Raw genomic sequence first — 23,354 nt, 5'->3', positions numbered from 1 at the left:
ATCCATTGGTTTCAAAAGTTGATAAAAATATAAATTTTGTACAATAGTTTGCGTTGAAAATTTATTTCTTTATAGGTAATCGTAATTTAGGGGAAAATTTTCGATGTTTCAGTAAAGAAGATAATATAATATAAACTTTAAGAAATATTATAATTTCTTTTCATTTTTCAATCATTATTTCATAGTGGAAATGAAAAAAAAAATCGTGAAATTTGACATAATTAATTTATAACTTTAAATAAATTTTGAACCAGTTGATTTAAAAAAAAATGTATGTATAGTGGAACGTTATATACCCGATGACCTAATCAATGGCAGTGATATGATTATGTAAGATACGAAAATCTGGCCGGACTCTCGCTGGTATAAAAGTCGCGTATGGACCGAATGCATATATATATATATATATATATATACGTATGTACATGCATACTAGGGTGTCGCAAAAAAACCGACCATGTTTTTTTTTTGAGTCTCGTGTGACAAAATGTTAGTTTTTGATGTTTTAAGAGCCCACTTCAAAGGACAGCGCGAAAAAAAAAAATTTCAAGAGGTCGCACCACATTTTTAAAAATGTCAGAAATCGTGAAAAATCGAATTTTTTTTTCTAATCTTCTTTCTCCCTACGGTATAATTTTGCAGACCAAAAAAAAAAAAAATAAGTTTCCGAAAGTTTCAGTTCAAAATTTGAACTTTGAAAGGTCGATCATAATTTTTTTTTCAATCTGTCGGTGCATTTCTTCAGATTTTTTCGAGCGACCTTTTAATATTCATATTAAAATTTCATACATTTTTTTTCTTTCATTTAGTAAAAAGAATCGATAAAAACACACCACGACATGAATTAAAAATCGAACGAAATACTGAAAATACAATTTTTTTAATTTAATTTTTTGACGATTTTTGACATCTTAAAAAATTCGGAACGACCTCTGAAAATTTTTTTTTCATTTGTCCTTTGGAGCGGGCTCTTAAAACATCAAAAACTAACATTTTGTCGCACGAGACTGAAAAAAAAAAAAAAGAGTCGGTTTTTTTGCGCCACCCTATTATGTATGTATATATATATATATATATATATATATATATATATATATATATGTAACCGATGATTCTGTACCGAAGAAACGTAGCCGTGTATTTGATGATGACTTGATCGCTAATAATAAACTGTTGCAACACTTTTTGTCGCTGTGTCATTCTGTATATGTGTAAATGAGTAACAATGGTATTTAAAAAGATGCAGTAACACGATCCGATTTTTTTTTTATAACAGTTACAAAAGAAATCAAATTATTCAGAAATCGGACAATTTCGTATATAAAATTGAATGTGTATAAAACGGTAAAAAAAAAAATTAAAAATTAAAAATAGTTCCACGCTCGCGTTATGTTAGAAATTATCTCACAATTTGATGTAATTCGCAATTCAGAGACGACTTTCCTTGATTTTTTTTTTTTTTTTTTTTTCGTTTTTTCGTTTTTTCGTTTTTTATGTACAATCAAAAATTTTCTTTCTCTTCCGCAATCGAAGTAAAATCCCGCAGTAAATGAAATATTTTCACATAAGATTTCAATCACAATTGTTACTACACAGTATCGCCTTTTTTTTTTTGACGATTATCAATTCTACCAACTCCGCGTGATTTTTGTAAATTTTTTAGGTAACTAAATTTTAGAGGGCAAAACAAAAAAAGGAAAAAATAAAAAAAAAAAACGAAAGAAAAACACCAAGAAATTAAAAGCAAAGAACCCGAAGTTCATGTATCATGTGATAAAAGAATATGTTATACTTTCTCATCCATTTTATATACATATATTGGGCATTCTCCGTCAGATCAGTCATCTGATCGAAAGCCTGATCCTCTAATTGTCAGAATCGGTTTAAAATTTCTGTTGCTTGTCGAGGATATTTGGGATTTATTTATTTATTTTTTTGTTTGTTTTAGATTCTTATTTTTAGAAAAAAAAAAAAAATAGAGTTACGACATAAGTTACATAAATATTTACATATCTTGCCGTTGAATTTCGGTAAAAAAAAAAAAAAAAAAAAAAAACCTGAAACTTTTTTACATCCAATATTTTTTTCTTTTCTATATCGTAAATAATTTTCGAGTTATACTTGTTAATTGAACTTCGAACATTCTCGATTCCCGCAAATACATTATATCGAATGCTAACGTCTAAACGTCGTTGAATAAAATTTGAAAAAGAAAAGTAAAAAAAAAAAAAAAGAAAAGAGAAAAAGAAATATAGAGAAGCTTTATAACTATATATACATATATACATACAGACACGGTATCCTTAATTAGATATTTTTATTTATACTTTTATTATCTTCCCGATAGATATTCATATATTTTTCTTTTTATTTTTTTTCAGCATTGGTTGGATCTGGCTAAAACCGCGATCAAACAAGTCAAAGGTCAGTATAATGAATATATATATATATATATATATACTTACTGTTGTATGCATATTTATGCACTTATTCGCATGACTAAAGTTTACTTTGAAAGGGAATTAAAACTTTTTCAATTATCATTTCACTTGCAAAGTTGTACGTATATATATACCTACACGGAGAAAGGAAGAAATAAAAAAACAAAAGAAAAAGAGGGATTTTAATCTGCTGATTCGGTCACATTTTACACACAAAAAAAAAAAAGAAAGAAAAAAAAAATGTATTTTGCAAAGAGAAAACAACTGAATAACTAACTATGCAAAAATGTATAGTGAAATTTTGTAAGTACAAATAAATATAAAGCAAATTATCGTATATATGAGGTATTCCATCCCAAGTGTGTAAACCCGTGACCCTCACCCTCTCGGATTTTTTTTATTTTTTTTTATGTGATCGCATTGAGCCTAAAAGACACCCTCATTTTTTTTTTAGATTTTTTCGAACATCCCTTATTTCAGAATAAAAAATTTTTTCAAAAAAAAAAAAAACGCCATTTTTTTTTAAATCTGAAAAAATTCTCAAAAAACCGTGATAACATATAAAAATTTTCAAGCTATCACCCGTAGTGGGCAGATTTTTTTTAATGTGTTTTACGAGCTATTAACCTTCACAAAATTCCAAAAAAATTCTCAAATAGCTCACCTTGGTCAGATATTGAATTATTTCGGTACTCAAAATGAATATAAAATTCATAATTGATAATATAAAATTCATTTTAAGTACCGAAATAATTCAATATCTGCTCAAGGTGAGCTATTCGAGAATTTTTTGGAATTTTGTGAACGTTAATAGCTTGTAAAACACATTAAAAAAAATCTGCCCACTACGGGTGATAGCTTGAAAATTTTTATATGTTATCACGGTTTTTTGAGAATTTTTTCAGATTTAAAAAAAATGGCGTTTTTTTTTGAATTTTTTTTTTTTTTTTTGAGATAAGGGATGTTTGAAAAAATCTAAAAAAAATATGAGGGTGTCTTTTAGGCTCAATGCGATCATATAAAAAAAAATAAAAAAAATCCGAGAGGGTGAGGGTCACGGGCTTACACACTTGGGATGGAATACCTCATATATATTAAACGGTTGTTTTCATTTAATTCTTCAACAGAATAACGAAAAAAAGAAGAAAAGAAATCGAAATTTTGCCAGAATTGCGAAATTTTCGCCTTGCCTGTAACGAATACGTTTTTTTTTTTTTTATTTGTTTCATTGATCTGCGTACTCTCAACTTCAGCGTTGAATCAGCTGAAGGTTATCTAAATATTAGATTTTTTATCGTAATATGCAACCTGCGGAAAAAATTTAATAACCGAAGATCTAAAAGGTGAAACCGAGCACTGTCCAAGGTTCGTTTCAGACCTTTTCTTTTTTCTTCCAAGACTTGTGATTAAACCGGCTGCTGGCTGGTTTAGAAACGTAAAATTAGTATTTATGATCTACTGTATATGTGGAATAGATTTTATCTAGTGCCGTTACGATTATAGATTTAGAGAAAGTTGTAACTTTAGATCAGCAGATGAGATTTTAAATCGTATTTGAAATGATGGAAAATCAGTTCAAATTTTTATCGGAAGAGTATGAAAATCGCAATTGTGCAATTATCGTAATTTAAAATCACTCCCAATTAATGTTGATATGAATTAAAAGGTGAAGTTAATTTTTTGTAAAATTTTTCCCCTGATGCGATGAAACATAGTTTAAATATTTATTTCACCTTCGACGTATTTGAAAACTTTTTAAGATACCGAAATTCTCGTTTTTTTAGAATTCGAAACTTTTGAAGGGATGTACAAAAATGCAGGAATAAATGAATTTATCATCCAGCGAACGATATTCAAATGATTGTAACGGAGAATTAAAGTTTCGAAAAAGTTTTTCGATCAAACGGTTTCAAGATTTATGTCATTGTTCAATAATGATAATGAATATTAAAAATCGTCAAGTCAAAACTTGGAAATCTTATCAATTTCCATTATTTAAATAATATTATATTTACCTATTATATCAAAAATTTTTTGGGTTAATTTTTTTCAAAATTCCTGAATTACAATTACGTATATACATTAGGGTGGCGCAAAAAAACTGACTTTTTTTTTTTTTTATGAGTCTCGTGTGGCAAAATGTTAGTTTTTGATGTTTTAAGAGCCCACTCCAAAGGACGGTTCAAAAAACAAATGTTAAGAGGTCGCTCCAAATTTTAAAAAATATCAAAAATCGTCAAAAAATTAAATGAAAAAACTTATATTTTCAGTATTTTGTTTGATTTTTAATTCATGTCGTGGTGTATTGTTATCGATTCTTTCTTACTGAATTAAAGAAAAAAGATCGATGAAATTTTAATATGAATATTAAAAGGTCGCTCGAAAAGATCTAAAGAAATGCACCAAAAAATTGAAAAAAAATTATGAGCGACCTTTCAGAATTCAAATTTTGAACTGAAACTTGGGAAACTTATTTTTTTTTTTGTATATAAAATTATACCGTAACGAGAAAAAAAATTTAAAAAAAAAAGAAAAATCGATTTTTGACGATTTCTGACGTTTTAAAAAATGTGGAGCGACTTCTTAAATTTTTTTTTTACCTGTCCTTTGGAGTGGGCTCTTGAAACATCAAAAACTAACATTTTGTCTCACACGACTGGAAAAAAAAAAAAAAAAAAAAAAAAAATAGTCGGTTTTTTTGCGCCACCCTAATATATATATACCTTAGTAATCGAAAAACGGTGCATGGGCTAAAAAAACTGGCCAATCTTATTTCAGACATGGATCCGATCCTCTTCAGTTTCCGCGTCAAATTTTATCCTCCGGATCCTTTTCGGTTGAAGGAGGAAATAACCAGGTATCAGGTGTATCAGCAACTGAAAAGGGACCTCTTGCATGGCAGGCTTTACTGCAGTCCCGGTGAGGCTGCTTTGCTGGCTGCCTGCGTCGTTCAAAGTAAGTTTCTTTCATCAACGCAGCACAAAGTGACGGCGGAGCGATCGGTGCGGAAAAAGGAATTTTCCGCATTTTCATTCATTCACCCGGAATTCGAGTCAGGCAAAGAGCCAGGGTATTTTATTATGCAAATTTTTCTCCATTTTATGCCTTGATATTCATCGCCTGATTGTGAAACGGAAGTTCAAAGTTCGATTCGATGTCCAACGGGTCTAATTGTGAAGACGCACGACTCGAGATGCTCAATTTCCTAATCGAAAGAAATATTTTTATCACGATTTATTTTATTTTTTTCTGATTTAAATCAGTACAAAGTTATTTTCTTTCACAAAGTTTCGATTATAATCGATTTGAAATATCCTGGAATTTTTATGGTCTTCCAAAATCCATCCGTCTGTGTCTGCAGGCGAGCTGGGTGACTACGATCCGGAAATACACGAAGGTAACTACATTTCGGAACACAAGCTCTTGCTGAAACAGACCGAGACGATCGAGGAGAAGGCGATGGATCTCCACCAGACCCAACTTAAGGGCTTCACGCCCGAACAAGCCGAGACGCATTTTTTGAGGCTGGCTTCTCAGCTGGATACCTACGCCGTCGACCCACATCCGGTCAAGGTGAGCCATTATCGACTCTTTCCTCCTTGTTTTCTTTTCATCCTTTTTTTGTAGGCTGGAGTTCCTTCGAAGAATATCGCTACTTAGAATTAATATTTTTTCGTAATTTTTTTCTACAAAATAATCGCGTGTTTACTTTTTATTTATTCGAATTTATCTATGTTGATTCGGAATGGATACACAAAAGAAGAAAATTCTGAATACAGGTTCCTTTACCGACATTTTTACCGACACTTAGCCAAGACACAAACCTTTTTCTAGAATGATATCTCCTTTATCGATCATCGGATTACTTATTTGCTCTACCTTACCATAATTTCAACTCTCATCGGGTAAAATCCGTCGGTAATGCAGTTCTTCGATCTTGCTCGATGAGGTACGCATGTCGGTAATGCAGTTCCGGGATTTTTTTACCGATCAGAATTAAAAACTTGTAACTACAGTTAGGCAGAGCGCAATTCTAATTTGAAAATTTGTTCAAATTCTGATTTGTTGCTCAGAAATTCCCTATCGTAAAATAAATATTTATATTATAGGTATATAGTATATGACTTTACTTTGGAAATGTTTTAACTAAATTTTTACCTTTTCAAAGATTGTTTACAATTTAAATTCAGTGATTAATCGTTTTTATCTGCATCGTAGAGACTTTCTTAATTCAGATTAAACTTGATCAGCTTCAGTTGTCCTGGTTAACTTTCGTTTCATTACGTTTTTGATTCGACCCATTTTTACCCGAATGTACGTCCCACGCATCCTTAAAGCTAGGCAATTGCAATTGACACGTTCAGATGACGGAACATTGAAGAGAAAAAAAAAGTTATAAAAATTGCATCTCAAGTCAAACATTTTTTTTTTTTCGTATCAAGTACTGAAGTTGAGGAAATTGCAATATATGTATTACTTTTATATTTAATATTTCAATTTGTATAGCACAGTTTGAGAAGAAATTAAGGGGGAATTCTGGTCTAGAAATTTGGATAAATCGATTTTTTTTCCTCCATATTTTCAAAGTTTAGACCTTCAAGAATAAGACTGTGAAAGGATTTTTCAAAATTCAAATTGTTTTCGGAGTTACAGCTATTTTTTTGACGCGCCAACTAAACCGGTCCGGCTGGAACGAATCTTTAAACGCGTTTTTCTCGAAACTACTTTTCTCGATACGGTTGACACGATATCTCAAGTTCTAATGGACCGATTCACTTGAAATTTGGTGAAAATGTTCTTTGCATATCTCTCTATGGTTGGAAACATGGATTTAGAAAACAAAAAATTTGTTACTTTTTTTTTTTGAACTTCGGAAAGGTCAAAAAACAGAGCACAAAAAATTTTTTTTTCAAATCGTCGGCATTTTGTGGAAATTTTTTTTCCCTCTCTTTCCATGCTCCGTACTATTGAGACATCTTCACTAACAAAGAATTTCTTTGAATTTTTTCTTTCGGAACACTACAAGAGTCAAAACGATGTCGACCAGAACGCACCTTTTTTTTTTTCTAGCCCCCACTTTATTACCCTGAAAAGTTTTGCTTTTACGAATTTTTTTTTGTCTTCTTGAAACATCAATAAAGGTCTTGTAAAAATGTTTTTTTTTATTTCTTTTTCATATCTTACTTAGAAAAATGCCTAAAATTTAGCAATCTAGACCAGAATACTCAGTTAAGGCCAGATGAGTTACTCTTTGCAGATCAAAGGGTTAAGAATAATAATGTAACATTCTAAGAGACAGAATTTTTTTTTTTTATCGTGCTATTTTTGTCAAATCGTTATCCGCTCTTTGTGCTCGAACTTTGACATTTCAGATTCAGAGAGTCGTGAACTTTCGAAACTAATTAGTTCTTCATGTGCGTTGTGTGTGGAAAATGTCGATTGCTTGGTCAAAATAATTACTACTTGTATGAATAATATGTCATCGTTTTGTAATGGCTTGTTGGCATACTAAGTTGGCAAAACTGTTTTCTTACTGAAATTCTCTCAGTTATCCATTTGACTATTAATATTAATATTAAATAAAAATATCGAAATTCTTTATTATTCAGATATTATAAATTAGATTCGGTCTGGCTATATCGTTTTATTTAAAAAAAAACTCAATTAAACACTTTTCTCATCTCATCACATTGATTATTGTCAACAATTAACAACAATGAATTTTCTACAACCATCGTAAATAAAATGAAAATCAGTTTTATCGAATAGTTCTTCGGAATAAAATCGAACGTTTTACAAGTTTCAAAAATTTATTCGCAGCCTGCCAAATACAAAAATTTGGTCAATACTCGAAACGTGTTGTATCGATTCGTACATTCTGCTCACCAACATCCCAGTTTAAGCCCGTTTTTTTTATCGCGTATACACGAGTTTACAACGAATGGGTTTTAGCTTTAGCCTCTTCCCATCAAAGTTTATTCAGTATACCCTGCGTGAATAAAATATAGATTGAAAACGATATTTATGAACTTGGCACTTGACCCGACCCCTGATGGTCTGCCATACTAGTCTCAACGAGCAATTTATAGACACGCGCATCCACGCAATAGAAACGATGGATAAGCGCTTGTCTGTGTAAAAATTTTACAAGACATTGATTTTTAATCAATTTTTTTCACCAACTTCAAAACGATCCCAATTAACCAAGTCGCCGTAAATTATTCAACACTTAAATTCATTGTATCGTGCCTCTTACCTCCAAGTTAATTAACTTTTCTGAAACACAAACAAAAAGTAATACAAAAACAAAAATCCATGAAAATTATTTCGTCTAAAGTGTTTTTTATTTACAATCTTGAACAAGTTTCAGGTTTTTTTTTTGTGACCGAAAACTCATTTACGGCGCGTATAAATTTACGCAAACAGATTTTCAAAAGTTGGATCAATTTTTTGTTTTTCTTTTTCGAGCGATATTAAAGTTGGTCGATTGTTTTTTGTTTGTTTTTTTTTTTCGTTCACCATTTTCTTCGCCCAAAATTCTGTAATCAATCGTCATAAAATTATTTCACAGGAAAATGAACATGAATAAAATCAAAAGTGTTCGATTTTTGCGGAAAGTTTTGAAAGATTGTTGTTTTTTTTATTTCTGTGTGTGTGTTTTTCTTTTCTTTTCTTTTCTTCTCCACACGATAAAAAAAAAATTTGAGTTTTATTCGATTGTTTTTACATCGTTGGACAATATTTTGTAAACGCATTTTTGCATATATATAGTATAATTTTTTATTATACGTTGCATTCGCATGTATAATTCGGCCCATTATCGGTTAGGTTAGTCGTTCAAGCACAGTGACAAGAAACTCCGAAGTTATCGCGAGATTCTTGATAAACGAAGTTTATAATATACATACTGGGCTCCTATACTAGCATTCACCCTACAATAAGTGATAACCTTCGAACCCTCGTTTTTTTTCTACATGTACTTCCTGGGAAACCGAAAGTTATTATCGACTATGTAATCTCCAACTTTTGTGTAAGTTTTGTATTTTTCTTGTTTTTTTTTTTTTTTTCGGAAAAAAATGAAAGAATCCGTGACCTGTTTTTTTTTTTTTGTCTTCATTTTTTTTTCATTTTCTCCTCCAACTTATCTTCATTCTTCTTCATTTCATTCGATCTAGTTGAGTATTTTATTTTACACGTTTTCGTACGCTTGAAATAAAATTTTTGGAATTATCGAGATTTCATTTTCTTTTTTTTTCTCAATTCAGATTTCGATTTCGATTTTTCAAATTACGTAGAGGCATATACGATATTTCGTACGGAAATAAAAATTTCTACGCATATTAAACGAAATCGTTTACACTGTGGATGATTTTTTTTTTTTTTTTTTATCTCGCGATTTGTACACGAAAACTTTAATTTTTCACCGCACTTACATGTGTTTTAAAGTTTCACTTGTTTTTTTTTTTTTTTTTTTCTGTTCGACTTGAAATTTTATAAAAATCTGACTTGATTTATATTTTAACGAATTTAGCCTCTTTAGAGAAACATTTGCATCAATACAAAGAAATTCTTTATCAGTAAAGACGTCTCAATAGTCCGGAGCACGGAAAGGGTGGACAAAAAAATTTCCACAAAATGCCGACGATTTTTGAAAAAAATTCTTTTTGTGCTCTGTTTTTTGACTTTTCCGAATTTCAAAAAAAAAAAAAAATTAACAAATTTTTTGTTTTCTAAATCCGTGTTTCCAACCATAGAGATATATGCAAAGAACATTTCCACCAAATTTCAAGTAAATCGGTTCATTAGAATTTTAGATATCGTGTCAACCGTATCGAGTAAATTAGTTTCGAGAAAAACGCGTTTAAAAATTCGTTCCAGTCGGACCGGTTTAGTTGGTGGCGCTTCAGAAAAATAACTGTAACACCGAAAATAATTTGAATTTTGAAAAATCCTCCCAGAGGCTCATTTTTAAAGGTCTAAACTTTGAAAATATGTACGAAAAAGAAAGCCATTTATTCAAATTTCCATACCAAAATACCTCCTTAAACTAATTTGTTGTACAATTATTTCTTATATATATATATATATATATATATATATAATATACACGCATATATGTATACACAGCAAAAATCCTCTCGACTAGAATTTTTCCAACACTTTCTTCATCACCTTGCAGTAAATTTATTTGCGACTCGTATCCGCGCTGCAGATATTGCTTGTGATTTATTACAGCGTTCTATATTCGCACGAATAACGTTGTGCAAGATATTTGTTTTTGAATTATGAATATTTGTTTAGGAATTATTATTATTATTGTTATTATTTTATACGCATATACTATATATATATATATATATATATATATATATTGTATAGAAAAGTATTGACACACAGGAAATTCAGTTGAGGAAACAATGATTAATAAGAGAAAAATAACATTTGACAAGGTTTTTCTTTTCTTTTTTTTTCTTTAAGTGGGGAGGGGGAGGGGGGGGGGGATTATTTTTCTGGAAAATTATTTTTCTCTAGCGTTAGAGATTAGAGAAATTGCAAGGGTTGTTCATTGAACGGACGATTGGTTACATTCTACGATGTAAATTGTTAGCAGCGGCAGCAGAACAGACAGAATAATTTACAATTACGAAACTGCGTGAATTCCTCGAATATATATGTATGTATATATATATATATATATATATACATACATATATATACTGCAACTGCTGCAGAATTGCGAAATCGATTCTCTACGGTAATTTGCATCTGCGGTAGGTCTCTTTCTCTATTATCTTCCTCTCTATCTCTCTCTATCTTTACTGGCATCGACTATGTATATACATATACCTATGTATTTATATATACATAGATGTATGCAGGTTTTAAGGGATTCGGTTGGCCAAAAATTGATACCTTTTTTATTTATTTATTTATACAAAAAAATATCAGAATTTGTACATCGATACTTAAGTTAGTTTCTAATCGATTGAAAATCAATTAAAATCGTTAGATTTTGATATAATTTATGTATGATGAAATTTTCAAACACGTGATCGATCAGTTTTCGGTTTTTTTTTTTGTTTTTTTTTTTTTTCACCAATCGAGCAGGGTGGAAATTGGTATATACAACTTGATGATAAATATTTATGCAGTTAACGCGAGTTTGGATAACGCGGGAGAAAATTGAAAAGAAAAAAACAGAAAAAAAAAAAAAAAAAGTTCCGCAACCCGATTTCAGGAATTCAGTTTGTTTATATTTTATTATACACACACAGGCGTATGTTTATAGATACTATATTATTTGTTTACATTTATATGTGAATTTATTTATGCAACTATGTGCGGCAGACCCCTGATGGTTATTTTTTCACGAAGGATCGAAGAAGTTACAAACGTCGGAGCTTGCGCGCGTGTCGAAATTTTCCAATTTCATTCCCTTCGAAATTCCATTCTAAATTCCTTCGGATCTCTTTGTCTCTTCGGAAAAAGAAGTTTCTTTTTTTTTTTTTTTTTTTTTTTTTCAATTAAAAATTCAAATAACAAACCTAAGAAAATACGCGAAGTGAATAAAAAAATAAAATAAAAAAAAAAAAAAAAGTAGAAGAAGAAATTTCGTTAAAAACACAATTTTATAAAATTGTAATTTGCACGGTTTTTTTCGATGGTGTCTTTGATTTCAAGAAAAGAAAGAAAAAAAAAACGAGAAAAAAAAACAAACAACATTCCTCGATTATAATAATTATTATCGTATCGAATTTTTTTCAATTTCAGTATTAAAGATTGAAATTAATACTGATTGTATACGAATTTTGTAAATAATTTCTACACGCATGCTTACGCGAGGAATCTCCTTCGTATTGATTCGAATGACTATCCTAAAATCTTAAGAACCGATGCACCTTGACCCAAATAGTATCTCGCAATACTTCACGATACGTATACGTGAGAACTCTAGGCTTGTATATACATACATAAGTGTATACAATTAAATATGAATCGTATGCATCGTGTTGTAAATAAAATCTTTCATCGACTGAGTAAAGCGATCGAAAAAAAAAAGAAAAAAAAAAAAAGAAATTTCCCATTACGAGATAGTTCGAAAATATTCAATATATTATATATATCGTCGCCTGCAGAGAAACCAAGTTTTTTTTTTTCGTTATTCTTCTTCTTTTTCTTCTTCTGATGATGAAAAAAAAAAAAAAAAAAAAAAAAAAAAAAGTTAACGCAATTGCATCCAGAATTTCATTTCGTTTGATTTTTTTTTTTTGTTTTTTTTCTGACTCAGGTACGTACTTGCAAACGGGGCTGAAAAGTTTGTAATTTAACGTTTTTCCGTTTATCTTCTTTCTTTTTTTGAATCTACACGTAGGTAAATACATATATATATATATATTCGTATTTTTTTTTATTTTAAGGCATATCGGCTAAGCCTCGACTTCCGATTTTCCTTGACCGTTCGCTCGAAGGGAGCCGAGCTCTCTTGGGGTTCTCGGCTTCTTTGCCACGCTACAGCTACGCAGATCAATTTCTTTGCATTTTTTAGCTCGACCTTATATGTACCTCATACCTGCAACTCGGCTGGCCCCCATCATACATACACTGACACACGTCTACTGACTATCGGTATTCCGTGTCCGGCGTAAGTGCAGTTGGACCGATTAAAGACGAATCAAAAGTTATGTAAGAGAGAGAGAGAGAGAGAGAGAAAGAAAAGAAACTGTTTGTATGTGATTATCACCAACGCAAATGAGAAAAACTTTATTTATATACAACAGGATATAGTTTGGAAGAAATTCGAACAACTCAAGTTCAGACGTCAAAAATTTGTAAACAATTTTGGAAATTCTACTAACGTTCGAAATAATCAAACTCTGGTCTTTTTCCTACGATCATTATGTTTTTGGAATAGTTTTATTAGCTGAATTGTAAAATTCGATTTTCATCTACTCTTGAGATGATTATTTGTTTGTTGTTTTTATTTTGTTTATTTATTTATTTATTTATTTTGTGGCTTCTTCAGTGTTTGGATCTTCTTCTCTTCTTCTTCTACTTTTTCGTTTCGCCTGCACGCAAAAACTTTGCAAAGTGTAAATTTTTTCATTTCGACAGCTTTTTTATTTTCTTATTTTTTTTTTTATTTCTGATATAATGTTAAAATTAGTTGAGATCACGATTTATTTTACTCACGAATACACCTCGGCATAAAATTCATGTGATTTGACCTTCCGCGTTTGGTTTACCGTGTTGCAAAAGGTGAGATTTTCAAATTGGACAATAATAGGTGCGGTAGAATCAAAATTCTTCCTAAATCATGCTATAAAATATATGACCAATAATAATAAGCCTCTTTTATTTTTTGAACTGCTATACTAAAAAACGTCACTATCTCTCACGTATTTACATTGCAGGATCACAGAGGGTCTCAACTGTACTTGGGTATAAATCACTGCGGCATTCTGACCTTTCAAGGATCGCGGAAAACGCATCACTTCCGCTGGCCGGAAGTACAAAAGATCAATTACGAGGGGAAGATGTTTATTGTACATCTTACGTTTAACGAGGTAAGCGGACTACTTTTCTATCTATCTATCTATCTATCTATCTACCTATTCAACCGTCTATCCATTCATCCGTCTATCTATATCTGTCTATCTATTTATTTATCCATTTGTCCGTCCATCCATATCTGTCTGTCTATCTATCTATCTATCTATCTGTCTATCCATTCATACGTCTATCTATTTCTGTCTATCTATCTATCTATCTATCTATCTATCTATCATACATCCGACTATCTATTCATCTCTATAGTCTAACTTGTCGCGCACATTCATTTTTCATGCACGAAAGAAAATACTGAGCTTATATTTAATTAATATATCATCATCATCATCATCATTATTATTATTATTATTATTATTATTATTATTATTATTATATGGACATATTAATTAAATATAAGCTGAGAATGTTTTATGGTGCATGTAAAATTAATGTGCGCGATAAGTTAGACTATAGAGATGAATAGATAGTCAGATGCATGATAGATAGACAGATAGATAGATAGATCAACTTTTGCTTTACGTTCATCGCCGCTTACGATTAAACGACATGCGATATCTATCACTACCCGTACGGCAGCTGCCGTGTTTTATCACCTAACGAGTCATGTTTTCACCTCTTTTATGTTTTTTTTTTTTTTATTCCATTCATTTCATTTCCTCTCTCTCTCTCTCTCTCTCTCTCTCTTTCGAATATATATATATATACTTTCGAATACATATTTCGAATAAATTCACATGACCAAAGGCGAAGAAAAGAAAAAAAAAAAATAAACTCGACAAAATGTTGCAATTTTGTGCGGTTGTTTGTTGGAAAATAAATTGGAACGGAAAACACACGAAAATAGTTGATAAAACGTTGTAATCTTGAAGTTTTTTTTTTTTTTCTTTTCTCCTAATTCGTACAAAAAAATTTGTACAGCGTGTGTGAAGCAAAAAACAAGAAACGAAAAAACAGAGCTACGAATTTGCCGGTCATTGTCAATAATTTTCGGACAAAAATAGCGAAATATAGATGAATAAAAAAAAAAAAATTTTTTTAAATCAAATAAAAATTCGAGCCTCTCGTACAACGATATATGAAAAATTATATTGCGTACATTAAAATAGTTCTCAAAAATTAGAGATAAAATTTTTTTTTACAGATATATATATATATATATATATATATATATATATATATATATATATATATATGTATATATATATGTATGTATTACGAAATTGTTGTACAATTATTTACAATTAGTGGAACACCACCATTTACATGCGTATCGGGCGGACGGAATGCGGTATACATATAGACCTATAGAGAGGAGGGTTGACCTGGAGTATAAGGTGCTATTAGTTACGTCATGCCTACACTTATCCTATACCCACATTAAGGCACGTGTGCCTTACATTATAGACGTATAATATACTAATATAGGTATACCTGAGAAAAAAATATTGCATATCGTGGATTTGACTTTTTTCTTTTCACTTCAACCGATCTCTGCATGCGGTTCAATCGTAAAACACGTGTAGGTATACCTATAATGCATATCGGCGTATGAATGTAAATTCATATATTTTATACACGTTACGTATAGTTTAATCGGGAATTCTGTAATAAATTGTTGAACTTTTTTCAATGCATTTTTTATGTGACATGAATTAAAAATCAAACAAAATACTGAAAATATAATTTTTTGACGATCTTTGACTTTTAAAAAAATTTGGAGCGACCTCGTAAAATTTTTTTTTTTGAGCTGTCCTTTGGAGTGGGCTCTTAAAACATCAAATATTAACACTTTGTCACACGAGACTCAAAAAAAAAAAAAAACAAGTCGGTTTTTTGCGACACCCTAGTGTACACATATGTATATATATAATATATGTAGATACAATACCGGTGCATTGTACTTAGACATGTATAATACAGTATACGTATATTGTGGTCTGAGTGCTAAACTAATTCAATTATATCTGTTCGCATTCCGCTTTGCTCAGGACTTGAGGACTAAGGTAAGTCAGTCGCGTTTATTGAATCGGTCGTTGAAGTCGCGCGTTTGAGAAAATCGTCTCACCCGTTATATACCGTTATTTAAAATTATCACATAAAAGTGCGGAGAAAGTAAGGATCGAAGAACTATATTTATTAGCGAACAATAATTTGGCGCAAAATTCTATCAAATCGGTTGAATTTCCATGATCGTTTAAGAGTATGCAATAATGAAATGCGAATAAAATATTATATTACACGCAGTGCTTGATTCCAATTGAATACCTAATATAAAAAAAAAAAAAAAAATAAAAAAAAAAGAGAGATTTACGAAAAATAGAATTTAGCAAAGCTCAGGGAAATGCAGGCTGAAAGTGATGATAATTACGATTATAAGAAGAGAAAAGCGGCTCTCCGATGGTGTCGAAAACCTCGCAATTTTTTCCTCGCGAAAATTCCATGCGAAAAGTGAGTAGTGAGCACACGTAATATATTATATTTATTGAATTGTCCGCATTACCGCAGCGGCGGTGGAAAAAAAGCTTGACGAGGAAATTTAAAGAAAATAAGTGTAAAAAAAAAAAAAAAAAAAAAGATACGTTGCGCAACTTTTAATCTCGTTATCGCACTTCTCGCCATTCTGTACCTACACCTTGTGTCCCGCAATTATACACCACATATCCACAATCCTGCTGACTGTAAAGAAAACCTATAAAGATTTTTTGTAGTTTTTATATACTTTTTTCCTGATTCCAGCTGCCTCGTAACGTTGATTTTATCTAATATTGTTATAATATTTTAATCCAGGAATAAATTGTTGATTAAAAGTATAGAAAAAAGAAGCCTGCATTTCCTTATCGATTTCATATATAATACACACGTAGATTTTCTTATAGATATATTTTTATATAATAAATAGTCATGCAAAATATTGCAAGTATAAGAAACTAGTTGGAGAAATAGATATGAAAGAGAGAATAGTAAACATTTTCATATTATAATCGTTATTAGCCCCGTAACTTGAACAATCAAATGTATAGAATATTATTATACCGTGATTATTGATAATTATTTAAATATTATATTATATTACTCACACATAGGGAAGAGTAGTTTTCATTAGAAGCTAGAATTTTCCTGGGTGTTTTTGCGTTCTTGTTGTTATGTTGTTGTTGTTGTCGTTTTGTGTGTTTTTTTGTTCCTTCTTCACGAATTTTCAGAAAAAGCACACGGTTGGTTTTAAGTGCCTAACCGGTTCGAGTTGTCGGCATGTCTGGAGGTGTGCGATAGAACAAATGCTATTTTTCACGTGAGTATTACAATGGCCATATCATTTATGTTAAGAGAGCTTAGCAGAGTAGCGAGAAGAGTTCTGGATACAGATTCGGTTACCCACACTTCACTTAGACGAGACGCAAAACTTTTTCTGGAACGTTTGAGTGTGGGTGACATCCTCACTCCGATTGATTGACTTTACCGATTATCGGTTCATTTCGTTGATCTACCTTACCGACAATTCGCCCTGCTTTACCATCATTTCAATCCTTGTCGGACAAAATCCTTCGGAATTGCGCTCGGAATTATCGTAGTTTCAACTATCATCGAGCAAAACTCGAGAACTGCATTAGTTACATGCGTACTTCATCGAACTAGATCGAGGATCTGCATTACCGAGGGATTTTACCTGATAAGGATTGAAACTATGGTAAGGTAGAGTAACTAAATAATCCTATGATCAATAAAGGAGACATCCTTTATCCTCGAACATTCTAGAAAAAGGTTTGTGTCTTGGCTAAATGTCGGTAAAAAATTTGGTAAGGCAGGGCGAATTGCCGGTAAGGTAGAGCAACGAAATGATCCAATGATCGGTAAAGTCAGTCAATCAAAGTGGAGATATTCCCCACCGTTGAACATTCGAGAAAAAGGTTTGTGTTTTGACTAAGTAACGTGTCGGTAATCGAATCTGTACCCAGAATTCTCCTTGTTGCTCTAGTAAGCTTTTTATTTTCATACACATCGTATTAAATTAGATAAATAATGTAATATATATCAGTAAATTTAATACATGTAATAGTGTTCTTAGGTATATTAGTTACAACATTGTATCGTCCCTGTTTTCACCATTCCTTACTTTTAGTTTTTTATTCTTCTTCTCAATAATAGATATAGACTATTTCCAGACAGACGATGCATATTGGTATAGATTATTCTATTAATAAAGAATACCGTAATTGCCATCGGAGCTTTCCAGTAGGATAGAATTCAGTCGATAGAATTCATTATTCTCAAGTATCACTATGCTAGCCTAGAATGTATGGTCATCCAATCTATAGTGAAAAACATTTTCATTTCACAAGCGAGACAGAGAAAATAATTTCGGAACGCTGCGTTTATAAACTTGACGAATTTTTTTTTCATTTCAAATTTGTTCAAATTCGAACAAGCCGAAGAATCGCAGTAAGAAACAACAATAAATAGAACGGAATTTTAATACATTTAGAACATAAACCGTTGAAAAAAAAAAAAAAAAAAAAAAATAAGAACACCGTTCGAATTTTTAAAAAATCGACTCTATTTACACAAAACTTTTTTCGCGACTTTCTTGTTATTAAAATTTCTTGGAACTATCTTCTATTTCATGGAACATCGTTCAAAATAAAGGTATACCTAAATAAATCTCCTTTACATTCTCGTTCGTTTTTTCGAATTATCTCGATATTCATTCGAATATTATACCCACTGATATTGAAATTGAATTTTACGACCGGAATGGCGAAAAGAGGTGCGAGTTTTGGCCGTTGTCCAAGATAGGTATGGGCCGCAAGTTCGAATTAGAGCTAAGTGCTTTTAAGCCGGATACTTTATAGGTATATTATATGCGGCAAAAATTGCACCTTTGCACACAGTTAGAAAGTTCAACTGCAACGCACGCGAATACTTGTTGATATTCCAGTTCTTTGTTGGAATTAATTTCCCTAATTATACCTCAATTATCACCTTCTCGCTCATTTTACACTCCAGTAATTTCAAACCGCTATTGTATAATAGTATTCGAATATATATATATATATATATATATATATATATATATCGATACGATTGACAATCAAAGGTGCAAATTTTTCTGCTTGCAAATGAAAACAAATAATTATTATGAAACGTTTCTACAAGAAGCATAGAAAAAAGAAAAGACATCGAAAGTCAGTATCGATACAGATTTCTTGGACGGTCATGTAACGATTACATCGTACTGATAAACTTCTTTCTCATATATAATTTCTTTAAATTGCTAATTATTGAGGCATATCATTTGATATATCCATAAACTTGGCTGAAAGACCTGATTATAATTGTGACAAGAGGTGAGAGCACTACAGTTACGGTCCTGACCTCAATTTTCATCAACAGATTACCCCGGGCTTCCGACGCTCCTGTGGTTAGTGGCGGTTCCATATTTTCATGGGGCACTAAATTCAAGTACACCGGTCGCACTGAGAAAGAAGTTCTCGAAGAGACGGGTCCGCTTCGAAAGGAGGAACCTGCTATTCAACGTGGTAACGCACGCACATCTAGTCTCAGAAGAAAGGCGAGCAGCGTTCCTGCCACGCCGAGCACCCCCAGTCAAGATTTGGTCGAAATTCGTAAGCAGTTTATTCGTAACATAATGCAATTATACACTGACTGAATAAATTTATCCGGATCAAGCCAAGTTCCCCGATTCATCTTATCTTTTCCTACCAGTTTATAAATTTAATATAGAAATACCTTTGCAAGGTATAGAAATATTTCATTTCTATTTCATACCAACGATGCTTATATAAAATTGTTGTTTTGAAAATCAACAGGATACTCGAGCTTGCCACGGAGTTGTCATAGTGCTGGTCTCGACGGTACTGGGATATGTGAAAGTGGCGGAGTTCCTTTCAGCTCTCCGTACTGCCCAGACAACACTCTGCCTCTGTTGGAGACGGTGTCGGAAGATCAAGAGATTCACGCTCGTCGAAATAACGGTTGGTTGCCGCCACTTTTCCCCATCTTTTTCATCCTTGTTATTCGATCTCTAAACACCGTTCCAAATTGTCTCGTCCCCTTGAATCCATACTGGGTTTAAGCAAGGTGTTCGATTTTTTCACCGCGTTCAAAATTATATGAAAAACCTGAAAAAGCAGAACCAGGCTGCTGTCAGGAAATTTTATGGGAAAGTATAAAACACTGTTTGTAGATATATATTGTATAGTTTTAGTATACACATTTATACATATGTATGTATATAATGTTCACATAGTATCTTGAATTTAATTAGTTATCTTATATATTCACTTATCACTTTCAAAATTTTTCACATGTTCACGATTTTCGATACTCGGTTCTCTTTTTTTCTCTCTTTAACAATAATTTCACCAAGTTGGAGATTTTCTTTTAGAAAACTTAAGTTTTTAAAACTGCAAATTAGTAACGATCATAATCTCTGCAGTTTTTTTTTTCTGTTTTTTTTTTTCTCGTTTTCTGATTACATTTTTTTTGTCGGATCGAACACTTATTTTTTTCTATTTATTACTGACACGTCTCAGAGAGAAAAGGTATGTACCGTAGTGAAAACGAGAAAATAATGAAGAAACGGTTAGCAAATCTAGAGTTTAAAGAGAAAACGATGCATTGAAATTGAGCGCGGATATGTTAGGAGCATTATTTGAGTTTCCAGAAATTAGTTGCATGACGAAACGTTTTTCACTATCAAGCTTATTGTCATGGCAAAATTTTGTGTCGATTATATAATTATTGATAAGTTTAAGCGGGTTGCAGAAATGAACCAAAGTCTTGCTTTTTACTCCTAGGCTTTTTTAGATTTTCATTTATTATTATTTGTTTTATTTCTCTTTCTGTTCTTTAGCCGTAGACGAGAATGATTCGCATGCGAACGCAGCCGGCGAACAGATACAGCCGGTGAAAAAGTTGAAATTTGCAAAGACGACGTTCAGCAAGGCACCGCCATTGTACAGTCAGAGAATAGTGATAGGTACGGAGGAGTTAAGTGGCAAAAATATCGATAAACTGGTGAGGCAAAAGATAGATTCATTTGAAAAAAGTCCAAAAGTCGTCAGATCCACGGCCCTCATTGTTAAAACGTCAAAAACACTGGCAAATGGAATTTCTTCTTGCCCAAATTCATCGACTATCAACTCAACTTCAAATATAAAGTTGAACGGTAACGTTTACCTATCCAAAGACTCTGCCCCAACGGATTTGAGCCGAGGTCTATCTTCCTCGTCCAGGCATTTGCTCGACGATTCCAATCTCCAGGATATCGCAGGCATGAGGAAGTTCCAGGTAAACCCAAAGATAGACGATCCAGCACCGGGGAGAAATCGAATTAACTTTACGGACGGTGATGCTCTTTCGAACACAGGTGAGCTTTGTAAATTTGTATAAATATATATTTTTCTATATATTCGATTAGTTTTTTTTCTCTCTTTCTCTCTGTCTGTAATTTACTATTATTAATTATTCCTCATATTTTATATGTACGTGTTACATTATTCGTGTATAAATTTTTTGGTTTTTCTTTCTTATCAACAGCTCGTAGGCTTTCTTACTTCGCATGTCTTGTCGTTCGTTACTAAACATACACAATGACGAGTCTTGAAACTCCTTTATTCAGCTCACCGACTTATAAACATATCACGAGATTTCATCAAGTCCCTTGATTTAAATATAATTGTATCGCCATAATAAGGAAATGCAGTTCATATAAATTGTGTAATTGTAAATATTATAACATGAAAAAAGCTGGATTCTATGTAACGACCATCTCAGAGATGTAAATCCTGCCTTGACGCGCCGACGAATTTTTACCATTTTAGACAATAAGGTTGAAAATTCGTGCCTATGAAATATTCGTCTTTGTTTTTCTTGAAACTGATAACGGTAAGCAAATCATCTTCTGTCTAAATAAGAACAATCTATCGTTAAAGTGTTTTTCGTAGATAGAATCGATTCCACAGTTCTTGGTACCCTAGGCATATCGATGAACAAACCAGTCTCGACTCGTTCAAGAATTGCTGTAAATCCTTTAGAGCGTAAGGGAAAAAGAAGACGAGAGACCCTCAATTTCATAATAAATATAGAAATTGATATGCTTGTTGCAGTGGGCGCAGACGAGGCGGACACGAATGACTATTACTTCAGGGATTCGTTCGACCATTCGTCATCCGAAAGCCAGCTATTAGATGCGACAGGAAAGCCTCACAGTAGATCTGTGACGCCTGTGCCGAAGATGCAGAAGCTGCAGAACTCGAAATTATGCTTACAAGTTCAGGGGTCGGGAAAAGTGTCCCATAAACGTCTTCACGTAATAAAAATTTTCGTCCCGGCGCTGATGCTGACCATTGTTGTACTCTGCATTGTGACGGTGCTGATATTCGAAACTGATACGGCGCTGTTTAACAGCATGCGAAAGACACCGGAAATGGTTGCTCTTAGGAATCAGTGCTACGCACCTATAAGGGAGTTTTTAAAAAGCAAATTTGGCCTGTTCTGATGTCGTCTACGATATGAGAAAAATTTTCATAATCTAAACTCTTAACGACAGTGCCAATTTAATCAGGGACGAGATAGGTTTACTATTATAATAGATTGTGCGGTAAATCGGACCGCTATACTTCTAATCAAATCTAAATCAACGTACTATGTTATCAGTTCGACGACTTCAATGTCAATCGCCGCATTAATATTTTTCCTTTTAGGCTGTTTGTACGCTTTCACGATGCCTGTAACTTGCAACGTTAAACGAAAACTGGAATCCGAATTCCATCGCTGTATCTTTTCACCCTCTATCAAAGTGACCAAACTTCCGAGTTTCAATTACTTCTTAAATTTTCATCCGCAGATATTGACATTGCTTAATTTTAACGCCAATCTTATTTTGAATTTGGTCGATTGTGGCTTGCGAATTATTTACTATACCTGTTGCGAAATTGCTGATAAGATTTTCTCATGAGGGTTAGAAAAAGAGCGCTGTGATTTAATTGAAGAAGAAAATAAATTAACAAATAATCTGCTCGCGCGTTGTCCGGCTTTTGCTTACAATAAGAAGAATGAATTTTATTTATTTCCTTTTAAATTCTAAGCAGAATAATTAGGCGTGAAAATTTCTAAAATCGTGGACATATATTATTTAAAATACTGCAAATGCGTATAATATACTAACTATATAATATATAAACGCACGCGTTATAGAACAAAAATTACCCTATTTTATCGTTAAATGGATACTGAGGAATAGATGATGTAATGAAAAATGATTTAATAGAATTAATCGTTATAGCAATGTTAGGTAATTTTAATGTTCAACGAAAAGCAATTACT

At 32.0% G+C, this 23,354-nt stretch overlaps 1 protein-coding gene across 5 annotated transcripts in view; it reads left to right on the top strand.

Moving 5' to 3' along the window:
- LOC124414955 (FERM domain-containing protein 5) overlaps window positions 1-23,019 on the top strand; it is a 38,190-nt gene extending 15,171 nt beyond the window's left edge. The window contains exons 3-13 of one of the 5 annotated variants that reach the window (XM_046896148.1): window positions 2,382-2,424; window positions 5,220-5,396; window positions 5,803-6,014; window positions 13,853-14,005; window positions 15,998-16,012; window positions 17,210-17,298; window positions 19,398-19,630; window positions 19,835-19,999; window positions 20,881-21,006; window positions 21,217-21,396; window positions 22,136-23,019. In XM_046896148.1, the coding sequence (XP_046752104.1) occupies window positions 2,382-2,424; window positions 5,220-5,396; window positions 5,803-6,014; window positions 13,853-14,005; window positions 15,998-16,012; window positions 17,210-17,298; window positions 19,398-19,630; window positions 19,835-19,999; window positions 20,881-21,006; window positions 21,217-21,396; window positions 22,136-22,527 (1,785 nt within the window). In that variant the 3' untranslated portion in view covers window positions 22,528-23,019. Of the gene's footprint in view, window positions 1-2,381; window positions 2,425-5,219; window positions 5,397-5,802; window positions 6,015-13,852; window positions 14,006-15,997; window positions 16,013-17,209; window positions 17,299-19,397; window positions 19,631-19,834; window positions 20,000-20,880; window positions 21,397-22,135 lie in introns of all 5 variants that reach the window. The other 4 variants (XM_046896149.1, XM_046896146.1, XM_046896147.1 and 1 more) reach the window with 4 other exon arrangements.
- Window positions 23,020-23,354: the final 335 nt, after the last annotated feature.

Source organism: Diprion similis, chromosome 14 (genome assembly GCF_021155765.1).
Source record: "Diprion similis isolate iyDipSimi1 chromosome 14, iyDipSimi1.1, whole genome shotgun sequence".
Classification (NCBI taxonomy): domain Eukaryota; kingdom Metazoa; phylum Arthropoda; class Insecta; order Hymenoptera; family Diprionidae; genus Diprion; species Diprion similis.
The sequence above is the reverse complement of the archived record's forward strand: the minus strand, read 5'-3'. Positions and strand labels throughout refer to the sequence as shown.